The sequence below is a fragment of the Petaurus breviceps genome, unplaced genomic scaffold, assembly GCF_028583685.1.
Source record: "Petaurus breviceps papuanus isolate PSGF00001 unplaced genomic scaffold, PetGlider_PUasm1.0 91133, whole genome shotgun sequence".
Classification (NCBI taxonomy): domain Eukaryota; kingdom Metazoa; phylum Chordata; class Mammalia; order Diprotodontia; family Petauridae; genus Petaurus; species Petaurus breviceps.
Window position 1 is genome coordinate 32,002,033 of NW_027187419.1, and position 26,867 is coordinate 32,028,899.

A 26,867-nucleotide genomic window follows, 5' to 3' on the forward strand; every position below is an offset into this window, starting at 1 on the left:
TCTTGTTGTACATCAGAGAATCCATACAGGAGAGAAACCTTATGAATCTAACCAATGTGGGAAGACTTGCAGATGCCTCTCCACTCTTTATACATATCGGTTAATCCACAGTGCAATGAAACCTTATGAATGTAATCAGTGTGGAATTTCTTTCAGCTGCACATCACATCTTTTTAGACATCAGAGAATCCACACTGGAGAGAAACCTTATGAATGTAATCAGTGTGGAAAGACTTTTTCAAGAAGCTCTGGTCTTACTTATCATCAGAGAATCCACACTAGAGAGAAGCCTTATGAGTGTCTAGAATGTGGTAATGCTTTTAATATACACTCTCACCTTACTAAACAATTGAGAATCCATACTAGAGGAAATGCTTCATTAATAAAATCAATGTGGAAAATCACTCAGACTAGAGTTATCCCTTATTTCCCATGAAAGAATTCACATAATATAGAGATCATATCCCTGTAAAGCACATGTAAAGGCATTTAAATGGAGCATAGGGCTTGTTAGACATCAGAAATTTCATGTGTCCATAAGAAATTTACACTCATGCAAAACAATTTCCAAATTAGCCACATTGTGAAAGAAAATACAGGCCAAAAAAAAAAACCCGTGAAAAATCATACACTTTGATGTGTTGGGCTTGTTCTCAAGATGAAATTTCTGAAAGGCCTTCAGCCAGAGATCATCTCTTACTTTACATTAGAGGATTCATAATAGAGAGAAAACTTATGAATATTCTCAGTGAGGACCTGCCTTTTGCTGGAATATGGATGTCATTAGACACTATAACATTCACACTGGCAGGAAACCTTATAGAAGCAAAGATTATGGGAAGGCCTTCACCTAGAACTCATACATGTGTGTACATTGTAAAAATCTTGCTGGGGATAAAACTTATGGATTTAAGTAATGTGGGAACACCTCTTCCTGCAGCACAGACCTCATTAGACATCACAGATTTCATACATAAATGCCTCAAAGTATATTCTATATTTCTTTGAAATCCTAAGGTTTCTCATTACTCTTCTGTAATATTGTGTAGCATTCCAATGGCATAACTTTTTTTTGAGGCAGTCAGTTACAGAGTCACACAGCCAATTAGTCTGAGGCCAGATTTGAACTCAGGTTCTCCTGACTCCAGGGCTGGTGTTTTTTCCACTGTGCCACCTAACTGCCCCCCTATAGCATAACTTCTTCAGCCATTTTCAAGTTAATTTGTATTCATAGTTTTTCATGATGTTAGCTGGCAAAAATTCCTGGTATAAATATTTTTGTATCTGTTGGACATTTTAAAAAATCATATTTTAAATTTTTGCCAATTATATATAAAATCATTTTTAACATTTGTTTATTAAAATTTTGATTTCCAAATTCTCTCCCTCTCCCTCCCATCTCTTCTCCTTGAGACAGCAAGCAATTTGATATAGGTTATACAAGTGTAGTCATGCAAAACAATTTCCAAATTAGTCATATTGTGAAAGAAAATGCAGACCGAAAAAAAACAATGGAAAAAATAAAGTAAAAAATCATATTCTTTGATGTGCATTCGGACTCCACCAGTTCTTTCTTCAGAGGTGGATAGCATTTTTCATTATGAGTCCTCTGGAATTGTGTTGGATCATTATATTGCTGAGAATACCTAAGTCATTCACAGTTGATAATTGTGCAATATTGTTGTTACTGTGTACAATGTTCTCCAAATTCTGCTCACTTCACTTTGCATTAGTTCATAAAAGTTTTTCCAGCTTTTTCTAAAAGTATCCTGCTTATAATTTCTTATAGCGTGATAGTATTCTGTTACAATCATATACCACAGCTTGTTCAGTCATTCCCAAAAAGGTGGGCATCCCCTCAATTTCCAATTCTTTGCCACTACAAAAAGAACTGATATAAATATCTTTGTACAAAAATGTTCCTCTTAAATCTCATTGGGATATTGACCTAGTAATAGTATTGCTGGGTCAAAGGGTATGAAGTTTTATAGCCCTTTGGATATAGTGCAAATTGCTCTCCAGAATAATTAGATCTGTTCAAAACTATACTAACAGTACATTAGTATCTCAATTTTTCCACACCTCCAACATTAATAATTTTCCTTTTCTGTCATATTAGGCATGCTAATAGATGTGAGGTGGTATCTCAGAGTTGTTTTAATTTGTATTTCTCTATTCAGTGGTGCTTTAGAGCATTTTTTCCTATGACTATGGATAGCTTTAATTTCTTCTTCTAAAAGCTCTCTTGACCCACTGATCAATTGGGGAATGACTTATCTTCTTATAAATTTGACTCAATTCTCCCTATATTTTTGAGAAATGAGGCCTTCATCATTGTTGTACAGTATTAGATGTTGGTCTATACCTTGCTTCTGCCAAACTGCTTTCTAGTTTTCCCAGCAGTTTTTGTTAAATAGTTATTTCTTGTCCCAAAATCTTTGGGCTTATCAAACACTAGGTTACTATGGTCATTTACGTACTACTGTGTATTGTATACCTAATTGTTATGGGAATGGAAATTTAAGATCTCCCCTGCCCCTAGGCCCTTTGATGGGCTTAAGTGCACCTGGAGCCTGTGGTAGGAAGCTTGGTTTTCAGGAATGCCCACACCTTGGTGCTTTGTGATTGGGCAGTGGGCCAAGAGGGTTGTGACATTCTCTGAGCCAGGAGAAGGCTATATATACCCTGAGGTGAGGCTTTGCTTTGGGGCTCACTTTGAGAAGTGTTGTTTGATTTGACCAGACAAGACTCTGGGCAGCCATTGAGCACCCCCCCTTCCCCCCCAGCCTTTGAAAATCCAAATGTTGATGCTTTCATCTCTGGTAACTGTGACTAGGTATGGATGTAATGGTTGGACAGTTGGAAGCCTGTCTGCTTGATATGTTTCTCTGTATTTTTTGTCTGCTTGTAACCTCTGTATTCTCTGAAATTCGGGGTGCTGACTTTTTCCCCCTGAACTAGGTAAATGATATGTTTGATTGATTGATTAAAGCAAGATTGTTAACCCATTTTGAGTTGCTTTCCTTTAGAAAAGCAGATCTGAGAACCTGTGTTGGAAGCCACCCTGGGGATGCTGGTGTGCTTGCTGATACACTAATCTATTCCATTCATCTACCACTTTATTTCTTAGACAGTACTAGATTGTTTTGATAATTATCACTTTGTAATACAGTTTAAGATCTGGTATTGCTAGGCCACTTACTTTTGCATTTTATTTTATTGATTACCTTGATATTCTTGAACTTTTATTCTTTCAGATGATTTTTAAAAATCTTTTTCTAACTCTATAAGATAATTTTTGGTAGTTTGGTATCACACTGAATAAGTAGATTAAATTAGGTAGAATTGTCATTTTTATTATGTTATCTCAGCCTACCCATGAACAATTAATATTTTTCCAATTGTTTAGATCTGCCTTCATTTGTGTGAAAAGTGTTATGTTGTTATGTTCTTGAGTTTGTCTTGGCACATAGATCCCCAAGTATTTTATGTTGTCTGCAGTTATTTGAAAGGAATTTCTCTATCTCTTGCTGCCGGTCTTTGTTGGTAATATATAGAAATGATGATTTATGCAGGTTTATTTTATATCTGCAACTTTGCTCAAATTGTTAATTATTTCAACTAGTTTTTTAGTTGATTCTCTAGGATTCTTCAAATATACCATCATATCATTTACAAAAAACCATGATTTTGTTTCCTCATCACCTCTTCTAATTATTTTAAATTTTTTCTCTTCCTATTGCTGGTGCTAGCATTCCTGGTACAATGTTGAATAATGATGGTGATAATGGGCGTCCTTGCTTTACTCCTTATCTTATTGGAAAGATTTATAGCTTATCCCCTTTACAGATGATCTTTGTTGATGGTCTTAGATAGATATTACTTCTCATTTTAAGGAAACCAACATTTATTCCTGTGCTTTTCTAGTGCTCTTAATGAGAATGAGTGTTTCGTTTTATCAAAAGCTTTCTCTCTATCTATTGAGATAAGCATATAATTTCTGTTGGTTTTATTATTAGAGTGGTCAGTTATACTGATAGTTTTCCCAATATTGAAGTAGCCCTGCATTCCTTGTATAAATCCCACCTGGTGATGGTGTATGATCTTTGTGATATGTTGTAATCTCTTGATAATATTTTATTTAAAATTCTTGCATCAATATTTATTAAGAAAATTGGTCTATAGTTTTCTTTTCCTGTTTTGACTCTTCCTAGTTTAGGTACCAGTACATTTTTTGTGTTGTAAATAGAATTTGGTGGGAGTTATTTGCCTATTTTTTAAAAATAGCTTATATGATATTAGAATTAGTTGTTCTTTGAAGGTTTGGTAGAAACGACTTATGAATCCATCAGGTCCTGAGAATTTTTTTTTAGGAATTCATTGTTGACTTGTCCAATTTTATTTTTTGATAAAATAGGGCTATTTAAGTATTCTGTTTCTTCTGTTAATCTGGGCAATTTATATTTTTGTAAATACTCATCCATTTCACTTAGATTGTTTGATTCATTGGCATATAATTAGGCAAAACAGTTCCTAGTGATTAATTTCATTTTTTTGGTTGTGTATTCAGCTTTTTCAGTTTTCACAGATCTTTCCTGTCTACCTCTTAGGCTGAAAATTTGCTTCACCTAGTCCTTTTGTTGGTTTTGCTGCTCTACAGCTTGTTTTGAGGCATTATTTTTATTGTCTAAATTTTATTTATTTTAGTATTTTTCATTGTCTAATGGATAGTTTCATGTCACCAATTATATATTTCCATATATTTGTTGTTTTGACAAGGTTCTGCAGCTCTGGGACCAACCTCTCTGTTCCCTTTTTGATTCTTTCTTTCATAGCTCTCATTTATTTCCCAACTTTTTCCTCTAGAATACTCATGTCATTTCTAAAAAAAACATTTTTAACTCTCTTAACTCTTGCTTGATCTTTTCCATCAATTCTGGTTGAAATCATGCCCATGTTATGCTTTTCTTTAAGGATTTGCTAAGTGGTATTTTGAAGTCATTCTCTTCTTTTAGTTTTGTGTCTTGATTATCCCTGTCACCATCATAGATTTAGGGGTGGGCTTCTTTATTGTTTGTTCTCTTCCAGATCCTTTCTGACTTTCAGGTTGATGTCAGTGTCAGGCCTTCTACACTTCTAGAATGATTGTCTGTTACTGCTTTCCTGTGGTATTGGGTGTTACATTATTCCAGGATCTCAGGGTCAGCTCAGGCTGGGCATTTTCAAGCTTTCAGTGCTGCCAAAGTGGTCTGATTCCCTACCCACCTCCCTTTCTGAATTCCACCAATTCCTGGGGTTGGCACTTTGAAACTGCCATCTCTGGGGGCAGGTCCCCTCTGTTTGCCCAATCTCAAATTGGTCAGTAAGTGATAGGGCTTCCAGATGCCATATGTTCCTACACCTTACACAAGTTGAAGTCTCTTTACACTAGTTCTGGGACCTCTTCTTGGCCTGCTGAACAGCACTTCCCTCAGCTGGAATGCTAGCAATGCCCTTCCTGGCTGGACCCCTTCCCCAATGACCACAGACCTGTCTGTCTCACTACACTGATCTGGAACAATGCCTCCTTATGGTTTATTGGATTTCCCACTCGTGATTCAGGCTGAGCCATCTCCATCCTGTTTGGCTCAGCTTCCTCAATTATAAAATGAAGATAATAATAGCCCTACATCCTAGGGCTATTGAGAAGCTCAAATGAGCTAATATTTGTAAAGTGCTTATCATAGTGTCTGGCACAAGTGAAATTTAAAAATATATATGTGTACATACATACATATGTGTGTGTGTATATATATAAATGTATATATGCACATATATATATGTATATATACACACTGAAGCAGTTCTCTGAGCAACCTAACATTAATAGCTATGCTGCCTATTAATAAATGGGTCAATGACTTGCCTCTGTTTAAGTCAAAGATTCCAAACAAGAAGATAATTCCCCCTTTATAGATTTTGGGGAGTACAGAACAAAGAACAGAACAGGTAAGTGACATAGGATTGAGGGCCACAGAATTGATTATAGAGCTAAGGCACAGGTAAAAACATAATTTGGATGGATGTTTGGTAATGGAGGCTAGCAACAACCTCCTCCTTTCCCCCCACGCCTCATTGTTCGTACCCAGATGCAAGGTCAAAAGATAATAGATCGGGGTGGCTAGGTGGTGCAGTGAATAGAGCTCCGGCCCTGAAGTCAGGAGGTCCTGAGTTCAAATCCGGCCTCAGACACTTAACACTTATTAGCCGTGTGACCTCGGTCAAGTCACTTAACCCCAATTGCCCTGCCTTCCCCCCTCCAAAAAAAAAAAAGATAATAGATAGGTTATTTTTGGACAACAAAGCATACATCCTTGAAGGATAGCTTGGAGATGTAAAGATATTAGACCTGACACCCTGATATTTATATGTATCTCTTAAGGTCACCTATATTCCTTAAGGCAATAATAGATCAGTGATTAGCAGGAAAGCTGGATTTTAAAAAATGAACCTATTACAGGCCAGCTAAATCTCTAAACCAAACAGAGACAAAGAGCTGTGACTTAGCAGTTACAGGGAAAAAATCAATTATCTATAAATTGGAACAAGAAGAAAGTGATCTAGAATTAATCTTCTCAGTAGGCACCACACAAATGCTAGGTATTGTTATCATCATTATCTAAATCAATGTTACAGTACAGGCCTAGATCATAGGGGCACTCCCCTAGAAACCTCCTTGAAAACTGGTCTATTAATGACGTCTCTTCTTTGAGCCTGGCCATTCTATCAGTTCTGAAACTATCTAATTATGTTATCACTTAGTCCACGTCTCTTCATTTTCTTTCAAAGAACAGCTCAAAGTATTTTATTAAATATTATGCTAAAAGCCAGTTAAGCTACGCATATAGCATTCCCATAGTGTACAAGTCCAGTAACCTTTTCAAAAATGGAACTTAAATTAATTTGGCATGGCTTGTCCTTGCTGACACTATGTTGTTTCCAAACTTCCAGAGTTATGTATAGCCCCGAGCAAGCTCCTAAAGCTCCCACTTATGTTCTGAACAATCAACATTATACTTCATAATATTTGGCCCTGCTTCCTAGATTATTTCTGGCAGTATCCTTTGTGCCCATGTGAGCTCTCCAAGGTAGCTAATCAACTTGGTATAATTCTTGGGAGGTTGTGTGTTATGTTATGGAGACATACTCCAGGAAGATAGGAGACCACTCTATTGTTATTGGGTTAGTCAGTGGTCACCCTATTGAATCACCATCCTTCAATACAGTTCTCTTCTTCCTCTGGCATTTGCTGGATGATCCCTTATCTGATAGCCCCTGTGTATCTGCTTTATAATTCCACTGAGAATAAATAGCTACTTCCTTTCAGAGCATCCAACTCCATCCTCTTTGGAAAGATCCTTAGTTTCATATTTTTTTTACACCTCTATACAGTAAGTAGTCCATCTTCCTTTCCTCCTGTGTGAGATGTAGCCACTCTCCAAGCTTCTGATGTAGGACAGAATTCCCTGCTACCTCTTTGTATCTTTATATTTCTGTTTATATTTTCATGTTGAAACTATACTTCAATTTTAGGGGTTGGAGTGTATGTGTGTGAAACTCTTCTTGTCTCTACTACCCTGGAGGGTGGAGAGTCATTCCTTGACTGCCTTCACCTCTCTTCTAGGAGTAAGGCTAGACTGAACTTGTAGGACACTTCCATTGGAGTATTATATGGATTGCTATTTAACATTTTTATCGATGATTTGAATAAAGACGTAGATGATAAGGTCATCAGATATGTAGATGCCACACATATGATACATGATAGAGTTAAAAGAGGGCTCTGGACAGGTTAGCACATGAGTTTGGACCTAAAAGATGAAATTCACTAGGGATCAACTTCCAAGTCTTGTGCTTGGGTACAAAACTAAATCAGTTTCTCAAGTATGGGATGGGAGAGGCATGGGTAGACAATCATTGTTCTGAAAAGGATCCGAGGCTTTCAGTGGACAGACTGCAAGTTCAAAATGATTCGACAGCATAGTATGGCAGTCAACAAAGAGAATGTGCTCTTGGGTTGCCTGTAAAGACACTGCTTCAAGGAAAAAGGAAGTGACAGTCCATTGTACATATCTGCCCTCATCAGACCTCATCTAGAGGCCTGGGTCCAGTTCTGAAAACCACACTTTTAAGAAACACGTTAATAAGTTGGAGAGTGTCCAGAGGAGGGCAAGCAAGATGGGGAAGGGCCTTGAGGGCATGCCATATGAGGAGTAGTTGGAACTGGAGAAAAGACAAGACAGGTGGAGACAGGATAATTGTCTCCAAGTATTAAAAAGGCTGTAATGGGGGGGGGGCGGGCAGGGAGAGGTGAAGTAGTGGAGGAGAGTGGGAGTTGAACTTGCTATTTGACTACAGAGAACATAACCAGAAGCAATGGTTGGGAGTTACAAATAGGATTCAGAAATATCTGAGTTTAAATTAAGTCTTAGACATTTACTAGCTATGTGACACTGGGCAAGTCACTTGACTCTGACTCCATTTCTCATCTGTAAAAATGAACTGCAGAAAGAAATAGCAAACCCCTCCAGTATTTTTACCAAGTAAACCCCAAAAAGGGGTCATAATGAGTCACATATGACTGACAATGACAAACAGAAGGAAGAACATATGTTTATACATTTGTGTCTGTTTTATATTTGTTTCCATCAGATGCAGAGAACAGGTTTGATATGAAGGAGATGACTGTAAAGCTGAAAATGACCTCATGGAATGACTGTTCTAAATATAGTGAGTCCAGGGCTGATCTTGATAAACATAAGAGAATCCACACTGCAGAGAAACATGAATACAATCAACGTGGAAAAGGTTTAAGACTTGGGTCTAGTCTTATTCTACATTGGAAAATCCATCCTGGAGAGAAACTTTATGAATGTAATCTATGTAGAAAGACTTTTACAAATAAGTCCAATCTTGCTGCACACAAGAGAAGCCACACTGGAGAGAAACCTTATGAATGTAATTGGTGTGGAAAGGCTTTTGCACACAGGCCCAATCTTGCTGTACATGAGAGAATCCACACTGGAGAGAAACCTTATGAATGTAATCAATGTGGAAAGACTTTTAGATGCCTTTCAACTCTTTGTAAACATCAGATAATCCACAGTGGAGAGAAACCTTATGAATGTAATCAGTGTGGAAAGACATTTAGAATGAGCTTCCATCTTGCTGCACATCAGAGAATCCATACTGGAGAGAAACCTTATGAGTGTAATCAATGTGGAAAGGCTTTCTCCCAGAGGGTCAGTCTTGCTGTACATGAGAGAATCCACACTGGAGATAAACCTTATGAATGTCACAAATGTGGTAAAGCTTTTGCCCACTACTCTTCCTGTTATGTACATCAGAGAATCCACATGTGAGAGAAACCTTTTGAGTGTCTAGAATGTGGTAAAGTTTTTAATATACATTCTTCCCTTACTGAACATCAGAGAATCTGTACTAGAGGGAAAACCTCATTAACATAGTCTATGTGGAAAAGCATTAAGGCTAAAGTCATCCCTTATTTCTCATCAGTGAATTCACATGATATAGAAATCATATCCCTGCTATGAATGTGCAAAGGCATTCACATGGAGTACAGAGCTTGTTATACAACAGAAATTTCATCTTGTGAATAAGCCCTATATAGGCTCAATGTGGGAAGGCCTTCAGCCAGAGATCATCTCTTACTTTATATCAGAGGATTAATAGTGCAGAGAAGACATATGAATATGTTCAATGAGGACCTACCTTTTGCTGGAAGATGTAGGTCATTTGATATCACAATATTCACACTTGAAAGAAGCTATAATAGAAAGGATTATGGGAAGGCCTTCACCTAGAGCTTATACTTGTGTGTTCATTGGAAAAATCTTGTTGGAGATAAAACTTATAGACCTAATTAAGGTGGGAAGACCTCTTCTACAGCACAGATCTCACGAAACATTGCATATTTCCTACTGTGCATAAACTCCTAAAAACTGATTGAATTTTTTTCTGAAATCCTAAGGTTTTTCCTTATTCTATAATTTTTCATGGCATTCCTATAATATAATTGTTTTATCCATTCTCCATTTAGCCATACTCATTTTTTTTCACTATGTTATTTGGCACAAAAAATCCTGGTATAAATATTTTGGTATCTGCTGATCATTTGTTTTTGTAATGATTTCATTAGGTTGCTAGGTGGCACAATGGATAGAGGGCTGTCCCTCAATTCCCAAGACCTGAGTTCAAATTCAGTCTCTTTTACTTTCTAGTTAAGTGACCCTTAACAAATCACTTAACCTATTCCTGCCTGAGTTTCCACATATGTACAATGGGGATAGTAATAATACTTACCTCCAAAGGTCCACAAGAAGATCACATGAGACAATGTTTTTAAGTCCTTTGCAAGCACTAAATTACATGTGAATGTGAGCTATTTTGATTTTTTCTCCTAGGAGCCTAAGTCTTATAGAAAAGTCAGTGATCTCAAAGGTATTGCTACAATAAAAGTTAAGATAAACCGAGGCACACATTTCCAAGCATGATAAATTTGTTAGTTAGACTAATAGCAATCAATAAATTGGGTCATTGTACTTTCTCACATATCAAAGGCTTTGGTTGAAGCCTGAGAGGGCCTTTTATAAACAATTAAGGAAATGACAAAGCAAAATATTGAATAACATAGATGTATCTGCTGATTGGCCATTGATGACATAGAATTGAGATTACATCATTTGGACCTCTCATTTTGAAACTCCTTAACCATAGCCAAGACATGTGGTACAAGACAAAACTTCTCAGGTGGTGGCATTAGTCTTCAGGCAATGGGATTTGTCTGCAGCCCATGGGAGTTAATCATTTATTTATTTATTATTATTATTAATTATTATTAACTATTAACAACAGCTATATAAAGAACATCAAATGAGAAATCCATAATTTACTTGAAACATAAGGGAATTTAAGTTTCCCCATCTTACCTGCTATAATTCACAAGGATCTGAGTTGTAAAACAAGTCTTTGGGTTGAAGATTTAATATATACCAAAGTAGATGTGTAATCAGGATTTAATAGTGCTTTTTAAAATTAGCATTGACTCCATTATCATTTAACTTTTTAAGACTGACATTCTTGTTTTTTATTCTTTCAGATTTAAGTCTCATAAAGGGAAAAACTTCAGCTTACTACTTATAACTGCCCTGTGATATAAATTAGTAAATTGTTATGTTGATATATATATATAAGAAATTCAAATAACAACTGAGAAATAAAAAACTAAACATTTTAAAGTACCACAGAAGGCAGAATTCTGAAACTTAAAAATTGAGCACTAAAAAAGCAAAGCAAAACAAAAAAATGTCTGGCATATGCAGAGGGTAATCAATGCAATTTTATTTATAAAGTCCCAAACCCAGTGTTTAGGACTTATTATTAGAAATGCTCAAGGCCAGTATATCCCATTAGAAACATTTACATTTGACATATATAATTATCTGATGTTGTCGCTTTCTCAAAATTTTCCATTCCAGCTAATGAATTCCCCTTATTTGAATGAGGTACTTTAGGGATCTAATCCTAAACATGGATACATAGCTATTAATACTTTTTAAAAGTAGATGACTCTTATCCCTTAGTTCACTGGCTACACAAATGGACTTATATAAAAGATGCTTATTTAGTTTCAGTGTAACATGACAAAAGACTTGGAATGAGATGAATATATATACTAAGAACTTTATCTCAAATTGTATATAGGGAGCAGTGTATATCTTAAATGATCAGTCTATATGTAAATTGTGCTTCAGGACATGCTCTCCACACAGGTGTTAATCACAAATTAAATAATAAATCTAAGTAAAATTGGATTTCCCCTTGAGGTAATGCAAGACAGTTCATAAGTTAGTTTTTTCTAAGATAACTGATTGCATGGAAATTCTTTTCCTTATAACCAAACAAAAGATGTTTCTAATTTTAACCTTACTAATTAATACATTTATATCTTTGTCCCACAAACTTCTTCATCTATGTCTAATTATTCCCATATCATTCTAAGATATGTCAAGGACCTTGCGTCCTATTATATAATAGTGCAGAGATGCTGGAGTATTGCAACAACAAAATTCATTATATTAAAGCTACAGTTTTATATGCCCTGGTTAGAGAGATTTGCTATGAAAGGAATTAGTAAGAACATGGTTATGACAACCTTAAAACTGATCCTTCTGACCTAAGCCTAAGGATGTAGAACAGAGAATCATTTGCCATTTTGGAACAGCCAATCAATGAGTAAAGTTCCATATCATAGCCAGGCTCAAGATTACCCAGGTAGGAAAAATGCTTGTTTGGAAGGGAAATAACACCATGGGGAAACTGAATCAAGGGGATCCTACCTTAGTCCATGCAAAGGGCATCCTCTCAACTTTTCCCAGATTCACCTCTAGTAGTCTTCAGGCTGGACTCGTTGAGCAGCCAGTGGAATTTCCCTCAAATGGTGGATTACTGACTGATCATTTATATCTATATCATTTATACCTAAATTCAAAACTCAACAATGTCAGGTTACAGTCCATTGAGATTTCACCTCAAATAGCAAAGTTTCACTAATCATAGCTTAAGGCTATATACAGTTATTATTACTCTCATGTTGTTGCAATAAGTTTTCTAGTCATTTTTCAGTTGTGTACTACTCTTCATGACCCCTTTTGGGGGTTTTCTTGGCAAAGATACTGGAGTGGTTTATCATTTCCTTCTCCAGTGCAGTAAGTTAGTTAACAATAAAAGTTTAACAGACCTTTCAAAATAATTCTTTCAAAATTCTTTTTTTCTTCTCTTCTTCTCCAGTTTAAACTCATCCTTGTGTAAAAAAAATGTATATAAATCATTAGAAATCAAGAAAATAATTACATTCTGCAATTCCACATAGATAGTGAATATATGATCATCCTCTTAAAAAATTAGCCAGAGAAACACTGGTGAATTACTATAGATCTTCAGACTAACAGATATCCATCTCTTAAGGTATTATATATTTATCTTTAAAGTAAAATTATATCTTTAAGACTGGAGTCTGTTAATTTGGTTCGAGATATAACTTCAGTATATACTATTTCAGGTATAACTTCATAATTTTCATACTCAAAAAACATGACATAAATCATTGCTATCCTGTAAACAGACTTTTAATTCCTCCCTCTTTGTCAAGGAGTGTTTGTGGTGGAAGAGGAGATCCCATTTTTCTCAGTAAACCAAATCACGAGTTATTTCACAGGGTTGATTTTATAATCTTGTCCAAGTAGAGTCTCCCAAGAAACTTGGCAAATTTACCAGTAAGGATATTTTACAAGATATCTCTCATTTTCTTTTTTAAAATGCTACCATATATTAAGTAATCATTATTATTCCCTTTTAAAATATACCCAATTAAATACTTTATAGGTTTTAACATCATAAAAATATCTTTCAATTACTTAATGATTTAACAGTTTCCTGATTTAAAAAGTTAAATTTTCTAATAACACTTGCATTAACTTCTTAACAGTATTTCTCATATAATGGTCCCCAAAAACACAATATAAGACAATTTAGAAACATAATAATAACATTCACAATATCATGAAACAAAATTTATCACCAGTTAGATGGCATCAATTCAGTCAAATTATCTAATGTAGAAAATCATTCATTTTATCACATTTAGAATTTTATACTAATCACATTTTTTTTCTTTTTGGAGGGGGGAAGGCAGGGCAATTGGGGTTAAGTGACTTGCCCAAGGTCACGTGGCTAGTAAGTGTTAAATGTCTAAGGCCAGATTTGAACTCAGGTCCTCCTGACTCCAGGGCCAGTGCTCTATTCACCTCACCACCTAGCCACGGGAGGGCCAGTGCTCTATTCACCTCACCACCTAGCCACCCCATGGCTAATCACATTTAAAATTCAATATAGTTACCTAGCATGTGGGTAATTATATTTGATTAAACCAATAATGAGTTAACAACAGTTCACATTTATATAGCTCTTACCATATTCCAACCTCTATGTTAATCATTTTACAATCATAATATCATTTTGATCCATACAATAATACTGTGAGGTGGGTGTTGTGTTTTATCTCCTTTATAGTTTAGGAAAATGAGGTAAACAGAGATAAGGTAACTTGTGTAAGGTTACACAGCTAACAAATTTTCAGAAACCAGATTTTTTTAACTCATATTTTCCTCAATCCATGGCCTTACAGTATTTTGCCTTACTGCCAAACCACGTTATAATTTATTTCAGTTCAAACCTCTTTCATATCAAATCCAGATTTACAGTTACAAAATCAAAATCTCAAATTTACTGAAGGACATGTACTCCCAGGACTTCACATTATAGGGCCTGCTATTCTCAGGTAGCCTACTGCCAAATATTTAAAGTTGAAGTCTTATATTCTTACCCCCCTTTAGGGTCCACTAGGATTTTGTATTCTTCACATAACACCTAAAATATACTCTTCTAATGACCCATCAAGTACATTATTTTAGTATATTCTCTTTAAATAATTCCATGTTGCAAATAAATTACTATAGTTTTCAAATCATAAAGAATAACCACATAACATTTCTAATATCCTTCTTATCCAATACCTTTTGGTGACATTTCTAATTTATCCAAACAATTAGGTTCTGCTATATTATTCACAGAAGTAACAGAAAGCATTTTTCCAAATTAAAATTGACTCACATTCAAGTTCTCTTAAATAAACTTCTCTTTCTGTGGGCAAGAAGTAAGACCATTCTTAAAATTCAAAACATAAACTAGCTTTGAAATTTGGCCAAAAATGACTTCCCATTTTCTAACCTGTGATTTAGTTATACAGAGTAGGGGAGAAAGACCTCTTAGAGGTATAATCCCCGTTGAAGTATGGGATAGAGATATTGATTCAGATTTTCCCTTCTTTTGTTCTTTATATCGTATATGTCTGTGGCGATGTTCTTGAGTTGGTTATACCCTTCTCATGACACCTAGGCAAAACACATAGATATACCTATAGAAATAAAATTTAATTCTTGTCAGGGATTGATTAATAAAAGCAGAGTTGATGATTTCTGCATCATGGGATTTGCATAGCATTTTACATCATCTGTCATAAAATAGGTAGGGGTGTCTTTTTCTTCTTGAAAATTTGTTTGAAATCTATTTCAATTAACGTCAGTACTTTAATATAATTTACAGCAAAACCTCTAATTTCTAAACATACACACTAATTGAAATATTACTTTCTAAATTGATGTGTACTTAACTTTAATTTGCAAAACTCTCAAGCATCTAATTAGATATTCTAATAAAACTTATTTACTTTTTAGTTGTTTTCTAATTTACACAACCTTTTTTTGTGAACCATGAAAGGGTTAATGATAGGCGGCCACAGCTATTCAAACTGCAAACTGTAACCTATTTTTTTCTTCCACTTTGGAATTCCATTGATATTACTTTCAAGCTAGCTTCAGCTCCCTTTTTTCCTAATCAGTGAAATTACTTGCCCCCTGCACAAAAACAATGGATCTGTCACTTTCTAGGCAAAGAGTGATAAGAGATCTAAATGTTGTTTCTCTAACAAAATTCTTTAAAAAAAAAATTCAGTGCATAGAAATGAAAATCTCTGTTTCAGGGTCAAATTTTGGAATCCTTCATGATTGTCATATATTTTAGACTAATTTGGGTAAGGTCAAGAAAGGCCTAAAGTTTGAGATAGTGCCCTTTCTACCCCAGAGCAGAGCTCAACTTACACGTAAAACTAAAAGTCAAGAAACAGCCTAGAAAATGAGCAAAACCAAAAAAGAACCTGGCCATAGAAAGTTACTATGGTGGCAGGGAACATCAAAAGATAAATTCAGAAGAAGAAAAAAAAAAGTCAAAGCAGATACATGCAAAGCCTCAAAGAAAAATGTCAATTGGTCTCAGGACCAATTCTAAAGAATTCTTGGAAGAGCTCAGAAAGGATTTGGAAATCAAATGAAAGAGGAAGAGGAAAAAATGTTCCAGCCCAAGACAACTTAGAAGGTTGTCAGGAAAGGTCTGTTGCACCTGGGTGAGAGGGGCACAGTCCAGCCCAGGCTGTGCCAGCACAAATTATGCCCCAGCAAACCCAGAGCAGGCTTTGGGTTTGACTGAATCAAGTGGCATCATGGTAGTTTCCAGACCTTTCAGCCCACAGATGCCAAAGACACCTTAGAAGGTCAGCAGGAAAGATCTGGAGCACAGTCCAGTGCAGGCTGTGCCAGTACAGCTCTAGCCCTAACAAACCAGGAGTAGACCTTGGGAGCCATTGCTTTTGGAGCTCTCAGCCCACAGACATTAAGGGGATTGAACAACTAACTGGTCAGAAGGAGATTGCAGGCATCTGAAGCAGAACTCTGTTGCTTTGCCCATAATCAGATCAGGGTTGCAGTCTTGGGTGGCAGTTCCAGGGGGAGGAAAAATAGTAGTACATCCCAGTTTGTGGCCACACTAGAGCAGGGACCCTTGTCACAGTTCCAGGGCAAAAAAGTGCTTGTGGTCACACAACAGACCAGAGCACAAGCCAGGAGAGTAGTAAGCATCTCTCCTTCAATCATACCACCTTGGAAGAATTAAAAACCTCCAGGTCCCTAGATGTGCCTCTGAAAACAGCTGCACAAAACCCCTGAAACTTGGGAAAGTGCACCCTCCACCCAGAAAGCAGAGCTCTACTTTAACAAAGAGTTAAGAGTCAAGTAATAGCTAGAAAAATTAGCAAACAACAGAAAATAATTCTGGTTATAAAAAGTTACTGTGGTGACAAGGAAGATCAAAACACATGCTCCAAAGAAGATAACAAAGTCAAAGCTCCTACATCCAAAACCTCTAAGAAAAATATGAATCGGTCTCAAGTCATGGAAGATCTCAAAAAGGATTTTGAAACTCAAGTAAGAGAGGCAGAGGAAAAATTGGGAAAAGAAATGAGAGTGATGCAATAAAATCATGAAAAACATGTCAATAGCTTGGTAAAGGAGACACAAAAAATACTAAAGAAAATAACACCTTAAAAATGTACTAGGTCAAATGGTAAAAGAAGTACAAAAAGCCAATGAAGAGAAGAATGTCTTAAAAAGCAGAATTGGCCAAATGGAGAAAAGTGGCACAAAAATTCACTGATGGAAAAAAATTCCATAAAAAGTAAAATTGACCAAATGGAAAAAGAGATACAAAAGTTCTCTGAAGAAAATAATTCCTTAAAAATTAGAATTGATGACTTTATGAGAAATCAAGAAACAATAAAATCAAATGAAAAAAATAGAAAACAACATGAAATACCTCATTGGAAAAACAACTGACCTGGAAAATAGATTCAGTAGAGATAGTTTAAAAATTATTGGACTATTTAAAAGCCACAATAAAAAAATATCCTAGACATCATTTTTCAAGAAATTATCAAGGAAAACTGCTCTGTTATTTTAGAACCAGGGGGTAAAATAGAAATTGAAAGAATCCACTGATTAACTCCTGAAAGAGATCCCAAAATGAAAACTCCTACGAATATTATAGCCAAATTCCAGAGTTCCCAGGTCAAGGAGAAAATACTGCAAGCAGCCAGAACCATCTCAAGCACCAGCAGTTGTAGCACCACCAGCAACAGTACCTTCAAAGTTAGCAAAACATCAATTACATGCCAACAACATGGCAATTACTCAGATATAACTTTGTCAAAATCTATAACATGCTAATACACACCAATAACATGCTAATACTTGATGGGAAAGCCAGCAATAACACACTAATTACTTGCCAACAGCACACTAATACTTTACTGTGAAAACAAAAACCACCACCACCCCTACCACCACCAGAAGCAGCTCCAGCACCAAAATTAGCACCATACCACTTACATGCCAACATGCCAATTATGCACCAATTTTACAATGTCAAAGCCATCACACTAATTACATTCCATAAAACACCAACACTACCAGCACAACCACCAACAAAAACCACAAGCAGCAACTCTAGCACCAGCAGCAAAAGCACAACCAACATCGTAAGCACCAGCAATAGCACCTTCAAAGTTAGCAACACATCAATTACATGCCACCAAGTTGCCAATAACACATACATAACACTGACAAAATCTACATGCTAATATGCGCCAACAATATGCTAAAATTTTAATGTGAAAGTCAGCTAAAACATACTATTTATATACCAGCAACATGCTAATACTTTACTGTGAATGCCAGCACCACTGGCACCAGCACCAGCACCAACAATTTCAGCACCACCACCAGAAAAAACAGCACCATCACCACCAGCAGCAGCAAGGGCAACAGCACCACCACATGCAATTTGATATAGTATGTGGAGGGAATTCTGATTTTTATAATAATTGACATGATATGTGTAATGAATATGTTAATAGATTAGATTTTTCAGAATTTACATTTCCACCTTGAGAGTCAGACTCACAATGCATCTTGAACTGATAAATTGAACTTTGACAAGGCTCATCATCACTGGCATCCTTCTGCCTGCCTACTTGAAGTGAAGTGAATCAAAGACTGTAGAACTCTAGTTCTGTGACCCACCAAGGACTTGAGCAATATTGCTCCCACAGGACTCCAGAATTGTTGCATCTCTTCCATTTGTGAGTTCATCATGGGAAACCACTCTGACCCTGGGAACAACAGTTTGTAATTCATTTTCCCCCTCCCTTCCCACTTGTGATTTATGTATATAATCTCTATCTTCACTTCATTGAGTTGGAATTCTGATCAGGAGAATTTCTGATTCAAAAATCTATTCCTCATAATGAAATTAATTAATTAAGTGGTTACCTAATTACTGACATTTTACCCCTGGTCTGTCATTTTGTCATTCTCAAGTTAGAGACTGACTACCTCAGTAAAATCCTGTAAACAAGTCAAAGCTATAGTTTTTCTAGTAGCAATGTAAAGCTATGAGAATGGGACTATATAAGGAAAGCTGAGTGCTACAGAATCAATGCTTTCAAATTGTGGTACTGGAGAAGACTTTTGAGAGTCCCTTGGACAGCAAGAAGATCAAATCAGTCAATACTTAAAGAAATTAATTCAGACTATTCACTAGAAGGTCAAATACTAAAAGTGAAATTTAAATACTTTGGCCACATAATAAGACAGGACCCATTTAAAAAGACCCTGATACTGGAGAAGATTGAAGACAAAAGGAAAAGTGGAAGCCAGAGAATGAGATGGATAGAAAGTATCATGGAAACAATGAACATGAACTTGGACAGACTTTAAGAGACAGTAAAGGATAGAAAGGCCTGGTGCATGATGGTCCATGGGATGGCAAAGAGTTGGACATAACTGAATGACTGAACAACAGCATTCGATTTGGCAATTAAGAAATACTTGGTAACTTTGCTATCTGGTAACTTTGAAATATGACTTCCAATTTTGTATTCTAATTACAAGTATCTTCTCCAAAGTGTTGAATATTGAGAAAAGTGGAAGCAATGAGCAAATATTTGGGTTTTTCTTCTGCAAGTTTGACTGAGAAAGGGAGGAAAGTTATAGTGTGTTAGTTTGTGAGTACGGAGGACTTTTGGGTATGTTGAAGGCAGTAGGGAAAGGGAGAGATTCAATACTAGAGAAGAGAATGATTAAAAGGGGCACTCTGCTGGAGAAGGTAGGGTATGGGATCAAGGAAAGAAGAGTTGACCTTGGAAAAGAGAAGGGTCACCCCCACATGAAAGACTGAAGAAAAGGTGGGTATGAAGTATGTGAAGGGATTTTGAGATGAAGAGGATGTGTTACATAAAAATAGCTTTACTGACTCCATTGTGTCCTTATCCACCATTTTGTGAAGTTAAATGTCAGCTTTTTGGAAGTCATCTGATTTTGGAGAAGTCAAAAAATTACTCCCCCTTCCGACTGTCATCCAGTTTAAGGAATGTAACAAAAAACTATCCACCTTCCTCCCACTTCAGTGTCTCCCAATCCTCTTCACCAATATGAAACCTGGCATTTCAATCCCTATAATCCTGTTTTTCCTATTTTTCACTCCCTTCAAATTGTGTATTAACTGTGGAAAAATAAATGATAAGGGTCCTTGACCACTGAAAGCCTTGGACCTGATTTGTTTCTTCAACCACATGCATTGCTAAATAAATTATCTGGATGTAACTAGTCACTACTTTATTCCACTATAACAGTCATGGTGACCACAAAGGGATTGAATTTCCAAGTCTCCATATGATAACTGGACCTTTGCTAAAGGAACATCCTAGGGTGCTCTGGTAGGATTTCTACTCATGGATTTCCTTGGCAAACAATATTTCTCTAGACCTCCATATCCTTCCGGGTCACATCCAGATGGTACTTCCTCAGAGTTGAGAGGTTCCTGCTGAGGGTAGCATTGGATATCCCCTTAGGGAAGTTCTTATTGACCTGAGAACAGGAGAAGCTTTCCATTCAGAAGAGGATAGCTAAGGACAGAGCTCTAAGAAGGCCTTGACAGAGGTATAATGTTTTTTTTTAAAAGCAATCAGGGTTAAGTAACTTGCTCAAGGTTACACGGCCAGTTATTTCTGGGTGTGGTGCTGAGTATCTGAGCCCGGATTTGATCCAGGTCATCCCGACACTGGAGCCGGTGCTCTTACTTGCTGAGCCACCTGGCCGTCCCTTAGAGGTATAATGTTAAAAAAAAAAAAAAAGAGGAAGACCATGGCACTCTTAAGAAACAATTATGTAGGGGAAAATCAGAGAAGGGTGGATTTTCAAAATAGCTCTCTATTGATAATATCAAGGAAGGACTTATTCTCATGGAGTTTTTTTTTAAGCAATTGGGATTAAGTAACTTGCTCCAGGTTACACGGCCAGTTATTTCTGGGTGTGATGCTAAGTGTCTGAGCCCGGATTCAATCCCCAGGTCATCCTGACACTGGGGCCGGTGCTCTTACTCACTGTGCTACCTGGCCATCCCTGGAGTTTTGTTTTTCATTGGCAGATAAGAAGAAAAATCTTCACCATCAAGTACTTCTATTTGTCTGACTTGTTGTTTTTTCTGTGTTTTGTGTCTTGGTTAATCAGACTGATTTCTTCCTATGGTCTGATCAACCAAAGGAAAAAGAGTGCAAAAAGTGAAAAACTTTTCTGGAGAACTTTCAAAGTCTTCAAAAAGAATATCCTTCCAGCTTACTGTTCTTATGCTTCTTTTCCTGTTATTCTATTTGGGAAAAGGGAATGTTATATCAGAAGTTTAAAATGTGACTGAAATCTTCTAACTACAAACACAAATTCCACATCAGTTCCTTCAAAAACATCTTGTCACTTTTCTCCATCACTAAAGAGGTGTGGTACTTATTAAGGTTGTCGCCCCATGCAGTGCTCCCCTCCTTCATATTTGATCCACTACTATTTCCAAGCTAGTTTGTTGGGATACTTCAGTACATTGCAGTCCTTAAAGTATCATAACTATCTGGGTCTCCATATGATATGATCCCTCTCAAAGTCCTACTTTTAGACCTCATGGTAAAAAGTATCCATGGATTCTCAAATGCTATGCCAACACAGCATCAACTCTGGCCAACTCTGACATGTTAGAAAAAGCTTTGAGTACAGTCTTGCCAACAGACCACTCTGAGAACCAACCTAGACAAATAAAAAGCTCACTAGTACAGTGATCACTTGGTAACAAAGTCCATTGTAACCAATGAATCAGAGAAAAAATACAAAATATCCCTGAGTCCAGACTAGCCTCCTTTCTCTTCTGTGAAAGGCAGAGAATGGGGCAGCAGGTACTTTGAATAGCAAATTTTAGACAGCCTACAAATACTAACTAAACTGTTATAGTCTAAATATGAAATCTCTATCCAATGACCAGTGAGTATACACAAGGGAAAAACCCCCTGTATCATGGCAATCTTGATATTCTTGCTATAAATAAAACAATTAACCAATAAGCATTTATTAAACACCTTCTTTGAGCCAAGTGTTGAGGATACAAGTAAAAAGAATTAAGCCAATCACTACTCACATAAGTATATGCAGTGTAAATATAAATTGAATAAATAGAAATATTTACAAAGTAGTTAAATGCAAGGTAGTTGGGAAAGACACTAGTGGTTAAGGGGATGAGGAAATGTTTGAAGTGTATAGTTTTTAAAAATTGTAGTATTTTAATAAATATTCATTGCTTTAAAATTTTATTATTTATTTTTAACATTCTTTCTTAATATTTTGAATTTCAAATTCTCTTTCTTCCTCTTGCTCCTCATTGACTGAGAAAGCAATAAATATGATATCAATTATATATCTAACATAATACAAAACATATTTCCATATTACCCACATCACAAAAAGGAAGAAAAAATGAAAAAAACGTATACTTCAATTTGCACCCAGAGTTCATCAGCTCTCTCTCTGGAGGTGGATAGCATTTTTTCATCACAAATCCCCTGGAATTTTGGCTCTTGGATCACTGTATTGATTAGAGTAGCTAAGTATTTCATAGTTAATCATCATTACAATATCACTGCCACCATGTACAGTGATCTCTTGGTTCTGGTCACTTCACATAGGTCTTCCCATGTTTTTCTGAAACCATCCCCCTCATTATTTCTTATAGCAAAAAAGTATTCCATCACAATCATGTACTACAATTTGTTCAGATCTGGAGGAACAGATGGCAAAGCACTCCAGTATCTTTGCCAAGAAAACCTCAAATTCAGGCACAAAGAATCCCAGGTGACAGACAAGAAACAATAAAAGCATAACAGATTCTATTCCAGACCCTTATTTTAACTCTTTCTATGTCTTTCTACTTCAAGTATGTTGTTTGTAAACAACATGTTGTTGGGTTCTAGTTTTTAATCTTTTCTGCCATATGCTTCTGTTTTTGTGGGTAAGCTCATTCCAATCACATTCACATTTATGAATACTATGTATTTCCCTCCATCTGTCCCACCTCAAAAGTTAGTTTTGCTTCTGACCACTGCCTCCCTTAATCTATCCTCCCTTTTATCATTCCCCACCTTTCTCTTATCCCCTTCCCCTCCTACTTTACAGTTCAGTAAGACTGATTTCTATGAATGTATACATATATTATTCCCCCTTTAAACCAATTCTGATGAGTGAAGTTCCCCTGTTCCCTCCATTTTCCCCTCTACTTTAAAAGCTCTTCATTGCATGCTTCTTTTACATGTGATAATTTTCTCCATTCTTCTTCTCCCTTCCTGCTTCTCCCAGTGCATCTCTCTTTCTCACTCCTCCATTAAAAAAAATCATACCAATGTAATCATCTCACACCAGTGCCCTCTGTCTATGTAGACTCCTCCTAACTGCCCTAATAATAATAAAATTCTTAGGAGTTACATGTATCATCTTCCCTTAAAGGAAAAAAAATGTGTAACTTTTTTGAGTCCCTTTCCTATTTACCTTTTTATGCTTCTCTTGAATCTTGTGTTTGAATGTCAAATTTTCTATTCAGCTCTGGTCTTTTCATCAGAAATGCTTGAAAAATATCCATTTTTTCCCCTTGAAGGATTATATATTTTTTTCAAATGTTTTATTAACTTCTGATTTACATCATTCATTTCCGCCAGATTTTGAGTTACAGATTTTCTCCCCATTTTCCCCCTACCCACCCTCCCAGAATAGCAGTCCCACAGGATATCCCCTCCTCCAATCTGCTCTCTCCCATATTTTCTACCATACCCCTTTCGACTTTTCCAGTGGATCTCTATGCCCCAGTGCCTGTATATCTTATTTCCCAATTACATGTAAAATAGTATTGATAATAGTATCTATCTATCTATATATATATATATATACATACACACACACATATATAGATATACATACATATTTGAATATTTGATTTTAAAACTTTGAATTCCAGATTCATTCCCTTCCTTCCTTGTCACCCACCCTTACTGGGAAGATAAGCAGTTCAGTATAGGTTGTACATATGTGGCTAATGCAAAATAATAACGTAGTAGATACATTGTAAAAGGCTGACTATATTTCCCTCCGTCCTATTCCCCCTCCCACTTGTTCTATTCTCTACTTTGATCCTGTCTCTTTTCAAAAGTGGGTGCTTCCAACTTCCCTCCCCCCAGCCTGCCCTCCCTTCCATCATCGCCCCTCTCATCCCCTTACCCCCCCCCCACTCTCCTGTAGGGTGAGATACCCTATTTAGTGTGTATTTCATTACATCCTCAACCCAAATTCAATGGGAATAAGGTTGACCCATTCCCTTTTGCCTTCCTATTCTTCCCCTCCATTGTAACCATTTCCCCTTGCCTTTTCTGTATGAGATAGTTAACTCCATTCTGTCTCTCCCCATCTCCTCTCATATTCCCTCTCTCACCTCTTAATTTCACCTTTTAAGTATCATCCCTTCCTGTTAAATTGGTCCTGTGCCCTCTATCTATGTATACCTGTAAACATATATACACACATTCACATATGTATTCATATGCCCATATACCCTCATATATAGACATATATATATATATATTTTTTATTCCCTTCAACTACTGAGAAAAGTTTCATAGTTACAATCATTGTTTTTCCATGTAGGAATGTTAATAGTTCAACTTTGATAAGTTCCTTATGATTTCTTTTCCCTATTTACCTTCTCATGCTTCTCTTGCTTCTTGTATCTGAATGTCAAATTTTCTGTTCAACTCTGATTTTTTCATCAAGAATGCTTGAAAGTCCTCTATTCCACTGAATGACCATATTTTCCCCTGAAAATGATACTCAGTTTTGCTGGGTAGGTGATTCTTGGTTTTAATCCCAGCTCCTTTGACCTCTGGAATATCATATTCCAGGCCCTTTGATCCCTCAGTGTAGAAGCTGCCAGATCCTGGGTTATCCTGATTGTGTTTCCACAATATTCAAATTGTTTCTTCCTGGCTGCTTGTAATATTCTCTCCTTAATCTGGGAATTCCGGAACCTGGTTATAATATTCCTAGGAGTTTTCTTTTTGGCATCTTTTTCAGCAGGTGATTGGTGGATTCTTTAAACCTCTATTTTGCCCTCTGATTCTAAAACATCAGGGAAGTTTTCTTTGAGAACTTCCTGGAGGATAATTTCTAGCTTCTTACTTTGATCATGGCTTTCAGGTAGTCCAATAATTTTTGAATTATCTCTCCTGGATCTATTTTCCAGGTCAGTGGTTTTTCCCATGAGATATTTCACATGGCCTTCTGTTCTTTCATTTGTTTGGATCTGTTTAACAGCATCTTGGTTTCTCATAAAGTCATTAGCTTCCATTTGCTCCAGTCTAATTCTGAAGCCATGATTCTCCTCATTGAGCTTTTGAGATTCTTTTTCCATCTGGCAAATTTTGTTTTTTAAGTCATTCTTCTCCTCATTGCCTTTTTGAGCCTCTTTTGCCATTTGAGTCACTCTGTTTTTTATACAAAGTGTTATTTTCCTCATCCCTATAGGATTCAGTGAAACCAATTAAGTCAATTTTCCTACTTGCTGAAGGTACTCAAGTTCATATTGCTTGTGTCCTTTTTTTGTGCACTTGCATGAAGTATGGGACCATGGGCTTTCTTTGTTCTTGACTCCATTCTTGGATGTAGCCCTCTGTGAATTTCTAGATACTTCTGTTGCTATTCATATTTATAAATCATAGATTTTCTCTAGATTAGTGGATCAAATAATGTAATAAGTATAATGTGTACAAACCTTAAAGTGATGAGGTAGAAAAGAGTGCTTGAGTCAGATAGAACAAGGAGGTTGGGAGATAGGAGATAAGACCAGAATGTGACAAGCTAGGAAAGTGATTAAAGAAAACAATGACCTTCGCCCCTTTTCCTAAACATTTCTTCTGCCTAGTGATTGAGTGGGGAAATGATGTGGATATACAGTGCCCTAAGGGTTAAAAATAATATTAAGGTTTGCTTTTTCAATACTTTGTGAAGTCCCTAGTTTATTCTGTAACCTGAAGGTGCCCTAAAGTCCTTTTCCCCTTATCTTGAACCTTTGCCAAAAGAATTGCTTTTGTTTCCCTTATCCTGTGTACCCTGGGTTCTTTAATTTTTTGGGGGGGGGAGGGAGGAAGGCAAGGCAATTTGGGTTAAGTGACTTGCCCAAGATCACACAGCTTGTAAGGTATCAAGTCTCTGAGGTCGGATTTGAACTCAGATCCTCCTGACTCCAGAGCCAGTGCTCTATTCACTGTGGCCACCTACCTGCCCCGAGGGTCCTTCAATTTTTAAATTGTCCTTAAATTCTTAAACCATAAAGAATTTCCTTTGTCTCCTTCATCCTATTGTCATCTTGTCCTGTTTTTAATCTTTAGTCTCCATAAAAACCTCTAAAACTAGATCCCCATTCTGAAACCTCCATATAAGCATAATTCCCCCAAATATCTGTGATACTTTTTCATGTCAAATAAAAAACTTCCATTGGCTAAAAGAGAAGGTCTAAGTGAATTCTTTAACACTCCAAACAGCTCTCCCAATTCTAAACCTCAGCAAAAGCACTATATACAATAAAGTGGGCTTTCTTTCTCTCTGCTTTCTTTTTAAATTTAAAGTACTTTTTATAAGATCTGAAAAAAATCTAGCTATATATGTATATATAAATATATACACATATTACATATACATAAATATATAACTTTTATTTTCACCATCCACCATTTCTACATTTTAAGCTGTTGTCCAGAAATCCAAAACCTGTCCTCAAACACCATCTTCTTAGCTGCTGCTCACTTCCCAAAGTTGTCTTTTTCTTCTAGTGCCTTAGATCATCAGCACTGATGAAAACACTACCTGTGTCCTTAAGATCTTTAAGTTTTTGCCCGTGGGCTTCATTGTTCTTAGTGATACTCAGACACTACTGTACACAAAGCATTTTCA

General features: G+C 36.4%; 1 protein-coding gene and 1 pseudogene across 3 annotated transcripts in view; both read left to right on the top strand.

Moving 5' to 3' along the window:
* LOC138154769 (zinc finger protein ZFP2-like) overlaps positions 1-404 on the top strand; it is a 1,144-nt pseudogene extending 740 nt beyond the window's left edge.
* LOC138155572 (zinc finger protein 558-like) overlaps positions 1-10,165 on the top strand; it is a 33,180-nt gene extending 23,015 nt beyond the window's left edge. For all 3 annotated transcript variants that reach the window (XM_069080866.1, XM_069080865.1, XM_069080867.1), the window contains exon 5: positions 8,692-10,165. In XM_069080866.1, coding sequence (XP_068936967.1) covers positions 8,692-9,401 — 710 coding nt within the window. In that variant the 3' untranslated portion in view covers positions 9,402-10,165. The remainder of the gene's footprint in view (positions 1-8,691) is intronic.
* Positions 10,166-26,867: the final 16,702 nt, after the last annotated feature.